The sequence below is a fragment of the Coregonus clupeaformis genome, unplaced genomic scaffold, assembly GCF_020615455.1.
Source record: "Coregonus clupeaformis isolate EN_2021a unplaced genomic scaffold, ASM2061545v1 scaf1672, whole genome shotgun sequence".
Classification (NCBI taxonomy): Eukaryota; Metazoa; Chordata; class Actinopteri; order Salmoniformes; family Salmonidae; genus Coregonus; species Coregonus clupeaformis.
The window spans coordinates 28,922-43,025 of NW_025535126.1; the positions used below are offsets into that span (position 1 = coordinate 28,922).

General features: G+C 44.2%; 1 protein-coding gene across 6 annotated transcripts in view; it reads left to right on the plus strand.

Annotated features, from left to right (window-relative positions):
- The window catches only part of LOC123487352 (signal-induced proliferation-associated 1-like protein 2), a 60,664-nt gene that overhangs the window by 18,225 nt on the left and 28,335 nt on the right, over window positions 1–14,104 (plus strand). For all 6 annotated transcript variants that reach the window (XM_045218577.1, XM_045218578.1, XM_045218579.1 and 3 more), the window contains exons 6-8: window positions 4,888–5,103; window positions 10,241–10,390; window positions 13,961–14,058. In XM_045218577.1, the coding sequence (XP_045074512.1) occupies window positions 4,888–5,103; window positions 10,241–10,390; window positions 13,961–14,058 (464 nt within the window). The remainder of the gene's footprint in view (window positions 1–4,887; window positions 5,104–10,240; window positions 10,391–13,960; window positions 14,059–14,104) is intronic.

Here is a 14,104-nt window from a genome sequence, read left to right on the forward strand (position 1 = left end):
GTTGGGTGGGCTAATTTCAGATGGGCTGTGTACAGGTGCAGTGATCGGTAAGGTGCTCTGACAACTGATGCTTAAAGTTAGTGAGGGAGATAAGAGTCTCCAGCTTCAGAGATTTTTGCAATTTGTTCCAGTCATTGGCAGCAGAGAACTGGAAGGAATGGCGGCCAAAGGAGGTGTTGGCTTTGGGAATGACCAGTGAGATATACCTGCTGGAGCGCAGACTACGGGTGGGTGCTGCTATGGTGACCAATGAGCTAAGATAAGGCGGGGATTTACCTAGCAGTGATTTATAGATGGCCTGGAGCCAGTGGGTTTGGCGACGAATATGTAGTGAGGACCAGCCAACAAGAGCGTACAGGTCACAGTGGTGGGTAGTATATGGGGCTTTGGAGACAAAACGGATGGCACTGTGATAGACTACATCCAATTTGCTGAGTAGAGTGTTGGAGGCTATTTTGTAAATGACGTCGCCGAAGTCAAGGATCGGTAGGATAGTCAGTTTTACGAGGGCATGTTTGGCAGCATGAGTGATGGAGGCTTTGTTGCGAAATAGGAAACCGATTCTAGATTTAACTTTGGATTGGAGATTCTTAATGTGAGTCTGGAAGGAGAGTTTACAGTCTAACCAGACACCTAGATATTTGTAATTGTCCACATACTCTAGGTCAGACCCGTCGAGAGTAGTGATTCTAGTCGGGTGGGCGGGTGCAAGCAGCGTTCGGTTGAAGAGCATGCATTTAGTTTTACTAGTGTTTAAGAGCAGTTGGAGGCTACTGAAGGAGTGTAGTATGGCATTGAAGCTCGTTTGGAGGTTTGTTAACACAGTGTCCAATGAAGGGCCAGATGTATACAAAATGGTGTCGTCTGCGTAGAGGTGGATCTGAGAGTCACCAGCAGCAAGAGCGACATTGATATACACAGAGAAAAGAGTCGGCCCAAGAATTGAACCCTGTGGCACCCCCATAGAGACTGCCATAGGTCCAGACAACAGGCCCTCCGATTTGACACATTGAACTCTATCAGATAAGTAGTTGGTGAACCAGGCGAGGCAGTCATTTGAGAAACCAAGGCTATTTAGTCTGCCAATAAGAATGTGGTGGTTGACAGAGTCGAAAGCCTTAGCCAGGTCAATGAAAACGGCTGCACAGTACTGTCTATTATCGATCGCGGTTATAATATCGTTTAGGACCTTGAGCGTGGCTGAAGTGCACCCATGACCAGCTCGGAAACCGGATTGCATAGCGGAGAAGGTACGGTGGGATTCGAAATGGTCGTGATCTGTTTGTTAACTTGGCTTTCAAAAACTTTTGAAAGGCAGGGCAGGATGGATATGGGTCTGTAACAGTTTGGATCTAGAGTGTCACCCCCTTTGAAGAGGGGGATGACCGCGGCAGCTTTCCAATCTCTGGGGATCTCAGACGTTACGAAAGAGAGGTTGAACAGGCTAGTAATAGGGGTTGCGACAATTTCGGCAGCTAGTTTTAGAAAGAAAGGGTCCAGATTGTCTAGCCCAGATGATTTGTAGGGGTCCAGATTTTGCAGCTCTTTCAGAACATCAGCTGTTTGGATTTGTGTGAAGGAGAAGCGGGGGGGGCATGGGCAAGTTGCAGCGGAGGGTGCAGAGCTGGTGGCCGGGGTAGTGGTAGCCAGGTGGAAAGCATGGCCAGCCGTAGCAAAATGCTTGTTGAAATTCTCGATTATTGTAGATTTATCGGTGGTGATAGTGTTTCCTAGCCTCAGTGCAGTGGGCAGCTGGGAGGAAGTGCTCTTATTTTCCATGGACTTTACAGTGTCCCAAAACTTTTTGGAGTTAGTGCTACAGGATGCAAATTTCTGTTTGAAAAAGTTAGCCTTTGCTTTCCTAACTGCTTGTGTATATTGGTTCCTAACTTCCCTGAAAAGTTGCATATCGCGGGGGCTATTTGATGCTAATGCAGTACGCCACAGGATGTTTTTGTGCTGGTCAAGGGCAGTCAAGTCTGAGGAGAACCAGGGGCTATATCTGTTCTTAGTTCTGTATTTTTGAATGGGGCATGTTTATTTAAGATTGAGAGGAAATTACTTTTAAAGAACAACCAGGCATCCTCTACTGACGGAATGAGATCTATATCCATCCAGGATACCTGGGCCAGGTCAATTAGGAAGGCCTGCTCGCTGAAGTGTTTTTGGGAGCGTTTGACAGTGATGAGGGGTGGTCGTTTGACCGCGGACCCGTTACGGACGCAGGCAATAAGGCAGTGATCGCTGAGATCCTGGTTGAAGACAGCGGAGGTGTATTTAGAGGGTAAGTTAGTCAGGATGATATCTATGAGGGTACCCATGTTTACGGATTTAGGGTTGTACCTGGTAGGTTCGTTGATAATTTGTGTGAGATTGAGGGCATCTAGTTTAGATTGTAGGATGGCCGGGGTGTTAAGCATATCCCAATTTAGGTCACCAAGCAGTACGAACTCTGAGGATAGATGGGGGGCAATCAATTCACATATGGTGTCCAGGGCACAGCTGGGGGCTGAGGGGGGTCTGTAGCAAGCGGCAACAGTGAGAGATTTATTTCTGGAAAGGTGGATTTTTAGAAGTAGAAGCTCAAACTGTTTGGGCACAGACCTGGATAGTATGATAGAGCTCTGCAGGCTATCTCTACAGTAGATTGCAACTCCACCCCCTTTGGCAGTTCTATCTAGACAGAAAATGTTATAGTTGGGGATGGAAATTTCAGAATTTTTGGTGGCCTTCCTAAGCCAGGATTCAGACACTGCTAGAACATCAGGGTTGGCGGAGTGTGCTAACGCAGTGAATAACTCAAACTTAGGAAGGAGGCTTCTGATATTTACGTGCAGAAAACCAAGGCTTTTACGGTTACAGAAGTCAACAAATGATAGCTCCTGGGGAGTAGGAGTGATACTGGGGGCTGCAGGGCCTGGGTTAGCCTCTACATCACCAGAGGAACAGAGGAGGACTAGAATAAGGATACGACTAAAGGCTTTAAGAACTGGTCTTCTAGTGCGTTGGGTACATAGAATAAAGGGGGCAGTTCTCCGGGCGTTGTAGAAAAGATTCAGGGCATTATGTACAGAAAAGGATATGGAAGGATATGAGTACAGTTGAGGTAACCCTAAGCGTTGGGTAACAATGAAAGAGATAGCATCACTGGAGGCACCGATTGAGCCGGTCTCGGCGTGTATGGGGGGTGGAACAAAGGAACTATTTGAGGCAGTTTGAGAGGGACTAGGGGTTCTACAGTGAAATTGTATAATAAGAACTAACCCAAACAGCAATAGGCAAGGCATAATTGACATGGGAGATAGGCATAAAGCAATCACAGGTGTTATTAGAGAGAGCTAAGACAACAACTGGTAATAGCGATAAAGTTTGGGCTGAGGCTAAACAGAATAAACAGGATAGGGTACCGTGTAAAGGAACAGTCCAGCAGGCATCAGCTGTGCATCTGAGTGATCATAAGGTCCAGTGAACAGCAATATGTGAGTCCGAGAGCAGTTCAAATTGGTGCTTCAGCACAGCTAGCAGGGAGCACAGTTGTAGTTTGCGTGTGCTAGCGGGCCGGGGCTGGCAGATGGATCTTCGTGGTCGTCGCAACGGGAAGCCTGTTGAAACCACATCAGACGATTTTGTCGGCAAACCAGTCGTGTTGGATCGGCGGGGCTCAGTGTCAACACTAGGAGGTCCCGTCCGGTTGACAGAGAGGTAGATAGCCGGGAGATGGGCCTGAGGCTAGCTCAAGGCTAACTGGTGCTTGCTATAGGGCAATGGTAATTAGCCAACAACAGGTTGCAGCTAGCTAGCTGGTTGCGATGATCCGGCGCTAGGGTCCAGTGATTCCGGCAGAAAGTCCGATAAGCTCTGGGTCGATAGCACGCTGTGCAGACTGGCCGACGAATTGTCCAGGCTAGAGCTAGAGCTGGCTGGTGGATAGTGTAGGCCACGGACAATGGTGAAGACGCTAACGGTGACTAATAGCAAGTAGCCATTCAGTTGCAGCTACACTAGTTTCAGCTTAAGGTTCTTGATGAAAGTTATAAAGAAATAATAGAATCCTTTCCACGTTGGGTGAGGCGGGTTGCAGGAAAGTATATTTAGTTAAAGAATGAAAAGTAAAAATTCAGAAATATATACAAAATAGACAAAAAAAAACAAGAAACGGGATATTTACACTAGGACAATGAATAAAACCGCGACCGCACTGCTACGCCATCTTGGAAACAGATGTTATTATATATTAATGTTATGTATAATGTCATGTTTTCTGTGGACTCCTTGAAGAGTAGCTGCTGCTTTCGCAACAGCTAATGGGGATCCTAATAAAATACCAGTGTTATTGATGTCAATCGGCCACAGGCTTAGTCAATACAGCTCATATCCATCAGCAAATATTTTACATATTTAACTGTAGCAAAGTAGCAGTTATTTGGGATGAAGTTGGGCACAAGTTGGCACCGACTGGTCCCAAATGCAATGGGAAGTTGGTCATCTCTTTCGCACCCAGAATATTGGGTTAATACTATATTCTGATGGTTAAATCAAGCAAGAAAGAGGTGGAACGGGGCTGTACCACTTTGGAAACGGACGTATCAAGTAGTGAGGTTTGAGGAAAAATGTCACAGGAAGTGAAAAATCTAAAAATACCAAACACTCAAAATGCAGTCCATCTGCCAAATCTCAATTTAACTCTCCCATTGACTTACAGTATAGCCTATTTGGCAAGTTTGAGGATTGTGTCACACTTTTTACATTAGATGCACTTAATAACACGATAACAACACTTACTCATGCTCTTACAGTATAATGTAAGTACATTAACTTCTACTTACCATTTAAGATTGTTTTGTAAGACGCTCCATTGCTGATGTGTCTTTTGATTTGTTCTATCAGGAGCTGCTCTGAGATGTACCGCATCCCTGTGGTGGAGTACAAGACCACCACGGCTGCTGGCTGGCACCGCGTCTCGGCCGCCCCGGGTGGCGGCCTGCCCCTGTCCCGGGCCTCCCCCACACAGGGCCCCAGCCCCGGGCAGCAGATGTTCCACTACGCCCAGGGGGCCATCTCCCGCAGCACCTCCTTCGACAAGAAGCAACAGGACGGGACCAGGTACACCTCAGCACCCACCTCCATCTTCTTTGGCTCAATTGACTCATAGTTCCTAGTTCAAAGCCCCTACATCAGAGGTACTCAAATATGAGCCTGGAGCGCCAAAGTGCTGCCGGTTTTCTTTTCTAACAGAGTTAACGGATTGTCACTGGTTGGTTAGATATTCCACTCACCAGCACTGTCTTAATCAGTCTCTACATAGAGCGAAGAATTTACATCAGCAGTACTTCTTGTCTGGAGGCCAGATGTGGGTATCCCTGCCTTTGACGCTCAAAATCATGCTCCAAGTGTGTGACCAAAAGAAACTTGCAGTATATTACATCAAGCATGCTTCCTTGCTTGGCATAAAGAATCACTCAGATTCAGAACATCTTTTCAGATACATATACAGATTTGCTGGCCAATCATGTCTGACTCATCCCAAGGACCTGTACTAATAATTGAATAGGACCCATAGCCGACTTGTTTCCTTTAGGGCCACTGATTTGAATGGACAGGATAAGGTGAAAAGCAATTTGAACCCCACAAAAGTAGTATTTCCTGTGTTAGCTTCCATTTTAACGTTACACATTCTCAAGCCCAGAGTTTCTTCATTTAATTTATTTGTCATTTACATGCATTCTTTTTGTTAGTGAAATTGTATAATTTTCCCGACAGGACACAATGGCACCTCTATCCTTAGTATCACTCACACCGCACAACATTAGCATAGGCCGTGAATAATGAGGTCAAGGTTTTTGTAATGTGATTAGCATAAAATTATCAAGTGGCAAGGACATGACTGGGAAACTGAGACTAGGATCTGACAGGAAGAAAAACAAGATGGCGGAAGGGGCATGTTCATTAGGGAAAGCATCTGAGTGTTTTAAAACGATTTGCAATGGAAAACAAGAATGAGCTTTTGTTATTTGACAAGTCTAGGTAAACCGTCCCTGTTTGTCTGTTTTCTACCGTTGATGCCGTTTGTATGTTTCTACCGTTGATGAACTCGACCCAGCTCTTCTTCCCACTCTAACATACTGAGCTACTATACTTAAAGCAGTGTTTCTCACAGACCTTGGTTCAGATGGTATTTGCACACACAGTGGGTCCCAGGACTAGAGAAAACAACTGAATCAATAAGGAATGTCGATGAGAAGCACTCTTTGGCATTGTGATATAATGCTAACAGAAAAACGAACAGAAAAGAGACTATAGAAGGTTTTTCCTAGTCGTTTTGTTGTTGCCATTATGTTGGGTCATTTTTTACACCTGGCATATCTATGGAGTGATTTTAGTGGCAACAGAATTTTTATCAGAATTGAATCATTGAATTTGTATTAAAACATGTTTCATTTTGTTTGCACTAATATCACTCCCTAAGCATATACTTTTTTTGACCCGGTATTTAGAGTGGCTGTTTCTCACTCTGTGTCTATAAGGAATGACCTCCATGTTGTGCCCCTGTTATTTAACACACGCTTTCGAACACATACGCACACAAACACACAGTGACAGCAAGGCTACCTCAGCACTGGTCTTTCGGGTGGTGTTGCATTACATTTCAGCTATGCAAGGGTGCATCAGGTTGAACGCGTGTGTGCGCATGCCATTGCGTGTGTGTGCGCATGTCCTTTTACAACTGTGTGACAACTGTATGTGTGCATGTATACATGGGAGTAGTGCATTTGTGTGGGATCAGTTTGACCTTTTGTAGAAAGAAAAGCCTTTTTCCTTATAGTCATTGGTCTCACAGGAATGATTACGGCATGGATTGGCCTCTTGAGTGAAAACTCTATTTTCAGATTGGACTGTCCTTGTATATGTCTGCATGAAAGACTTTACAAGTCTACACTGAGTGTACAAAATATTGTGAACACCTGCTCTTTCCATGACATGGACTGACCAGGTGAATCCAGGTGAAAGCGATGATCCCTTATTGATGTCACTTGTTTAATCCACTTCAATCAGTGTAGATGAAGGGGAGGAGACATGTTAAAGAAGGATTTTTAAGCCTTGAGACAATCCACAACATGGATTGCATATGTGTGCCATTCAGAGGGTGAATGGGCAAGACAAAATATTTAAGTGCCTTTGAATGGGGTATGGTAGTAGGTGCCAGGCGCACCAGTTTGTGTCAAGAACTGCAACGCTGCTGGGATTTTCACGCTCAACAGTTTCCCGTGTGTATCAAGAATGGTCCACCACCCAAAGGACATCCAGTCAACTTGACACAACTGTGGGAAGCACTGGAGTCGTCATGGGCGAGCATCCCTGTGGAACACTTTCGACACCTTGTAGTGTCCATGCCCCGACGAAATGAGGCTCTTCTGGTGGGGGGGTGCAACTCAATATTAGGAACGTGTTGTTCATGTTTTTTACAATCAGTATATGTTATAGACCTGTTTGCAACCTTTTAAATTGTTCTCATCAGACATGTCCCTCTCTCTTGGTGACATGGGCATTTCATATGGAGTGCACTTCACACAGAAGAGGTTATTGTTCATTGCTGGGTAATTGTATACTTTTAAAGCAAAATAGGTGGATTAGTTGGCTACAAACTCTTCTGGTGGCAGTCTGGGAACCAAATGGTTGTTATGACATTTCTCTCATTGAACTTAGATGACATGAGTTAAGATGTCAACCCCGCTTTGGCACTAAATGGTGAATTTATTTCACCTTTATTTTATCAGGGAGTCATACTGAAACCAAGGTCTCTTTTACAGATGAGAGCCTGAATTACAGAAAATACCAACATCAAAATATAAATACAAAATGCAAGCAGAAAGAAAGAAAAACACTGTCATAAAAAACAAAACACATTCATCAGTAATAAGGTCCTTAATCAACTTTCTGAATTGCCCTAGATGCACCAAAACATAACATTTTAAGAACATTTTGAAGATTGTTCCACAAAAAGCTGATTTACCTAACTTGGTAGAGACCAAAGGAATTTCCAGTGTTCGCCATCCCTGAGACCGGGTATGGTAACTCATATGTCTAAAGTTTAGTAAAGATGTTCGGTACAGTGGGACTTTTTGTAAAAGGACTTTATAAATGAAAACATAGCAGTATATCAACCTACGTGACATCAGAGGGCCAACCAACTTTCTGGTAGAGAATGCAGTGATGAGTACTAAAATTGTCGCCCGTAATAAAGTGCAGTGCGCTACGATTAACGCCATCTTTAATTAACCTAAAGTCCAAACCCACTAGTCATTGTGCTTTATTGTTTGGGTTTTAGTTAGTGCTTTGAGCTTCACTTAGGGGGAAAAGCTTTTAGAACAAAGTTCGAATTTTCATTGTCACCGAAATTATCTTGAGAAAAATAATGAGAATTACCACGTATTTCCAAGACACCAGCCTTCTCAGTCTACCTTTCGGACCAGACCAGGTAATATACTGTAGTAACATACTGGTTCTTATACGCACTGTGGAGCGTACCGGGAGTTACCACACCATTACCAGCAGGAAATATAAAAACGGGTTTCTGGGTTATGATTCATTTAACATTACATTTCCCGCACACTTTTACCATACCATATTTGTCATATGTGACACTATCTGGGTTCTACAAAAAAAAAACATAAGTGATATACTCTGAGGTAGTACAATGGAACCATTAAGGTGACATGTTTTCCTAAGGGAAACAGACATGGAGACACTGTGTGGGGGTTGTTCGAATTCCAACACTTTGTGGCTTCCCATCCTATTCTTAACGTGTCCCTTGGAGCTTCGGCAGCTAATTAAGAGGTGGGACTCAATTTGCATCTGCCAACGCCTTGCGAAGCAGGACTGCTCCGAAGCTGCTGAATATGCAGAGTTTTATTCCGCCCCATCTGGAAAGACCCCTCCTCCCTTACTCCCTCTCCTATATACCCTCTATTATGCAAGCTTCCTGTCGTGGAAATGTATGTATACTGAGGGAGACTTGGACAATTATTCAAACAATCAATCTTTATTTGACATCGATTAATTATTGCAATAATGAAGCTGGTCGACCGCACACACTGAAGCGTGTGTGCCGAGAGCTTGACCTTACAGAGGAATCCTGGTTCTTATATAGCTGACACTAAAATGCTTAGTCATGGCTGGTTCCACCCCTCCCATGCATATCAGGTGGCATCATAAGCCACCTTGGGTTCATCCTATGGTTTTCTGCACCAGGTGTTGTTTTAACCCCCCAGGCCGGATTATTTTCCCAAATGCAAGAATGATTAGAAACAATGAGGGGTTTAGCTCAAGCTATCTCTAGTGACCATACGCCCAGATTAGCTGCAGGGAGCTGGAGTAGAAACCATCACAAACACAGCATTAGCAGAACAGAAATGTCTTACTCTTTGTTAAGTATATCATTGTTAACTATTAATATCAAACAAATCAGGTAAATACGTAATTTTTCTCTCACATTCCCCATTGCACATTGACGATCTCATCTCAGCTTTTCCATATGATCCATGATTCTGTGTTTTTCGAGGGCTCAGCGTTCCTCTCGGGCTGGCGGGAGAGTTGGGTTTCACGAGTTGGAGGCTCGAGCATCTCCCACTCCATGGAGGCTTGGAACAGTCCGTTCAGGCTAAGAATAGCGCCTTGCCTAATTGTTACTTACAGTATGTTCCGCAAGTATTTCCCCAAGCACGCTTCATAAATTGGTGGGATTCTAGAAGTCCAGTTACTATTTATGGTCACAGTACAGTGGATGACCCCTGTTCCACTATTTGTATTGTCCATATCGAATAAAACGTTGTCTACACTGTTTAATTTGACCTTTGGCTTCACAGTGGCATAACAGACATGGTGAGACACAAAACTAACAAACATCAGGAGCACAATCATACATCCGGACTAGGTGTTGAGTTGTATTGACATGCCTGCATTGTCATGACGGCTCTTTTATTTTGTTTGACAACTCTGAGAATAATAGGAGTGATAACATGGTCGTTTAGTAGATGTCTTTAACCAAAGTGACACACCCAGTGGCCAATATAGTTTTGTCTGCTAGGTACAGTCAGTGTTTTCTTAGACCTAATGTATGTGGCCCTTTTGAGAATCAAACTAACAACTAACCCTTTCCATTCAACTGAGCCATTGGAGCTGTAGCCTACAGGTGGGGAACTTTGGTGGTCGAGGCCTCTAAACGTTCCTTTGTTGGTTTCAGGGTACTGCAGGAATATGAGATATCTCCTACGGCCTCCTGTAGCAGTCGGGAAGCAGGACAACTCTACTGCAGCTCCCCCAGCAACCAGTCCACCTCCAGCGACCCCGGACCATGCGGCACCTGGTCCCAGAAGGCAGGATACATTAACGGGTAAGTGCAGTAGGGCACCGTAGCATACAGTTTATGACAGCTATGGTATATATTTTAGGACAACTACGGTGTGCGTTTTAGGACACTCTCAACCTCATGCCTCACCCCTCCATGGAGAGTTACGTACACAGCAGACTGGGTTTAAATACAATTATATTCAAATACTGTATCTGCGCTTGATTGAGCTTGTCTGGGGCAATGGTGCCAATGGAATAGTACCAAAAGTGCAAACCCTGCCCACCTATCTGTTTAAAGGGATAGTTCAGTCCAAAATCAAAGTTTTGTTAGATGTTTCCGTATTTGGTGGCATCTTGTGTGTACTGGTTACCGATAGGCCTACAGCTATGAGAGCATTAAGATAAATCTACAGACCCCAAGCCCAAATGAATGGGAGAAATGGCCATCATCTATCTAATAAGATGCATTTAGGTGCTTTTCTTTGCTCCGAGATTAGATCAACTTTATTATCCCAACAGGGGGAAATTCATTTGGCAGTGTGCTTAAAAAGACAAAGTACATAATACATAGAGACGCAGAATAATGCACAATTCAAATTAATATGAAAAGTGCAACAGGCTACATATTTACATCGAAAGTGCAATACATATTTACACTCCTATCAACCCTCTTAAACCAGACTATCCCTTCCTGTGCATAGATGGCACATAGTCTATAGAGAAAGAGGACCATAATAATAATACTATGGTCATTTAACATTTTGATCCAAAGCGATTTTCATAACTGTTCGGCATTGACAGTGACCCATACTGTATATGAATCAATCACATTTATTTTAAAAGCCCTTTTTACCTCAGCAGTTCCAGATACCAGCCTAAAACCCCAAAGAGCAAGCAATGCAGAAGCATCAGTATAGTGTTTATATTCAGTACATCAGCCCATACTGTATATTCAGCATAGTGTATATATTCAATACAGTGACCCATATATTCAGTATATGTAATGGGACCAGTCGTGTGTTACAGTGGGGAGAACAAGTATTTGATACACTGCCGATTCTGAAGGTTTTCCTACTTACAAAGCATTTAGAGGTCTGTAATTTTTATCATAGGTACACTTCAACTGTGAGAGACGGAATCTAAAACAAAAATCCAGAAAATCACATTGTATGATTTTTAAGTAATTCATTTGCATTTTATTGCATGACATAAGTATTTGATACATCAGAAAATCAGAACTTAATATTTGGTACAGAAACCTTTGTTTGTAATTACAGAGATCATACGTTTCCTGTAGGTCTTGACCAGGTTTGCACACACTGCAGCAGGAATTTTGGCCCACTCCTCCATATAGACCTTCTCCAGATCCTTCAGGTTTCGGGGCTGTCGCTGGGCAATACGGACTTTCAGCTCCCTCCAAAGATTTTCTATTGGGTTCAGGTCTGGAGACTGGCTAGGCCACTCCAGGACCTTGAGATGCTTCTTACGGAGCCACTCCTTAGTTGCCCTGGCTGTGTGTTTCGGGTCGTTGTCATGCTGGAAGACCCAGCCACGACCCATCTTCAATGCTCTTACTGAGGGAAGGAGGTTGTTGGCCAAGATCTCGCGATACATGGCCCCATCCATCCTCCCCTCAATACGGTGCAGTCGTCCTGTCCCCTTTGCAGAAAAGCATCCCCAAAGAATGATGTTTCCACCTCCATGCTTCACGGTTGGGATGGTGTTCTTGGGGTTGTACTCATCCTTCTTCTTCCTCCAAACACGGCGAGTGGAGTTTAGACCAAAAAGCTCTATTTTTGTCTCATCAGACCACATGACCTTCTCCCATTCCTCCTCTGGATCATCCAGATGGTCATTGGCAAACTTCAGATGGGCCTGGACATGCGCTGGCTTGAGCAGGGGGACCTTGCGTGCACTGCAGGATTTTAATCCATGACGGCGTAGTGTGTTACTAATGGTTTTCTTTGAGACTGTGGTCCCAGCTCTCTTCAGGTCATTGACCAGGTCCTGCCGTGTAGTTCTGGGCTGATCCCTCACCTTCCTCATGATCATTGATGCACCACGAGGTGAGATCTTGCATGGTGCCCCAGACAGAGGGTGATTGACCGTCATCTTGAACTTCTTCCATTTTCTAATAATTGCGCCAACAGTTGTTGCCTTCTCACCAAGCTGCTTGCCTATTGTCCTGTAGCCCATCCCAGCCTTGTGCAGGTCTACAATTTTATCCCTGATGTCCTTACACAGCTCTCTGGTCTTGGTCATTGTGGAGAGGTTGGAGTCTGTTTGATTGAGTGTGTGGACAGGTGTCTTTTATACAGGTAACGAGTTCAAACAAGTGCAGTTAATACAGGTAATGAGTGGAGAACAGGAGGGCTTCTTAAAAAAAACTAACAGGTCTGTGAGAGCCGGAATTCTTACTGGTTGGTAGGTGATCAAATACTTATGTCATGCAATAAAATGCAAATGAATTACTTAAAAATCATACAATGTGATTTTCTGGATTTTTGTTTTAGATTCCGTCTCTCACAGTTGAAGTGTACCTATGATAAAAATTACAGACCTCTACATGCTTTGTAAGTAGGAAAACCTGCAAAATTGGCAGTGTATCAAATACTTGTTCTCCCCACTGTATATGATAGGCCGTCTCCTCTATCTAGGACAGAACAATGCCATTACCACCCCCCATCCTGGTTCTTCCAGAGACGCCATACCTTGACCTTCTGCAGTCCAGACAAGTCTATAGTCGCCAGGCCAGAGGCCCCAGCTGGACCCTGGCTCTCAGGTTGCAAGGCATTCCTTCAATATCCCAACAGCATCCGTTGTGGAAATGTGTCTGGGCAGCCGCAGCTTAACGGATACTGTTACACACCAAGGGAAAGGTTTGAAATAGCTCAGTTCGACTAGCCAAGTGGTGAGAAACAGTGAAACAATGGCCAGTGGTGCGAAAAGCAGGAAGTGGGCCGGATAAGTGTTACAATGCACTTTTAAAGGTTCCGATGCAAAGCAATGGCAAAGCGTTGAGGATGCTGTGGGAGAATACTATAATTTGAACACATTTTCTCAATTGTAATGTTTGGCAGCCATGATATGCTGGTTAGCATTCTATTTTCTCTTTGAGGTGTGAGTTTTGGACAACGATTCTCATTTGACATAATTATTGCATTAAAAGTTGATACAGTTGTGATTAGGTAGGGCAGGGGTAGGCAACCCTATTCTTGGAGTGCCGCAGGTACTGCAGCATTTTGCTCCAACTAGGTACCACACCTGACCAACTGAGGTAATTGATCAGTTAAATGATTGCCTAAATTCAAAACACCTGGTCTTCCAGGTCAGTTAAATCAAAAACATGAAGTGCCTGCGGCGCACCAGGACCAGGGTTGCCAACCCCTGAGGTAGGGTCTGGCAGCTTTACATTGGATCATGCAGGTGCGGGTCAGTAAAAAAAATACTGGGAGTCTGTTCGGGTAAAAAAAAAAAAAATGGCTGACCTGACTGTCTTCATGGTTAGAATGTTCAACAAAGACGTCATATCTTGCCTCCCCCCTTTTCAGATTTAAACCAGTTTGCTGGTACCTCTAGCTTTATGACGTATCCTTCTTTCATGCACCTGTAGATGCCAGTCCCCTGCACTGCTCCTGGACCAGCCGAGCGACAAGGAGGGAGAGGGCCGGAGAGAGAGGGAGCCCAAGCTGGAGAGGACCAGATCTGCAGGTATGGGTTACTCTTCTTCATCACCAGCATCATCATCGTCACCATC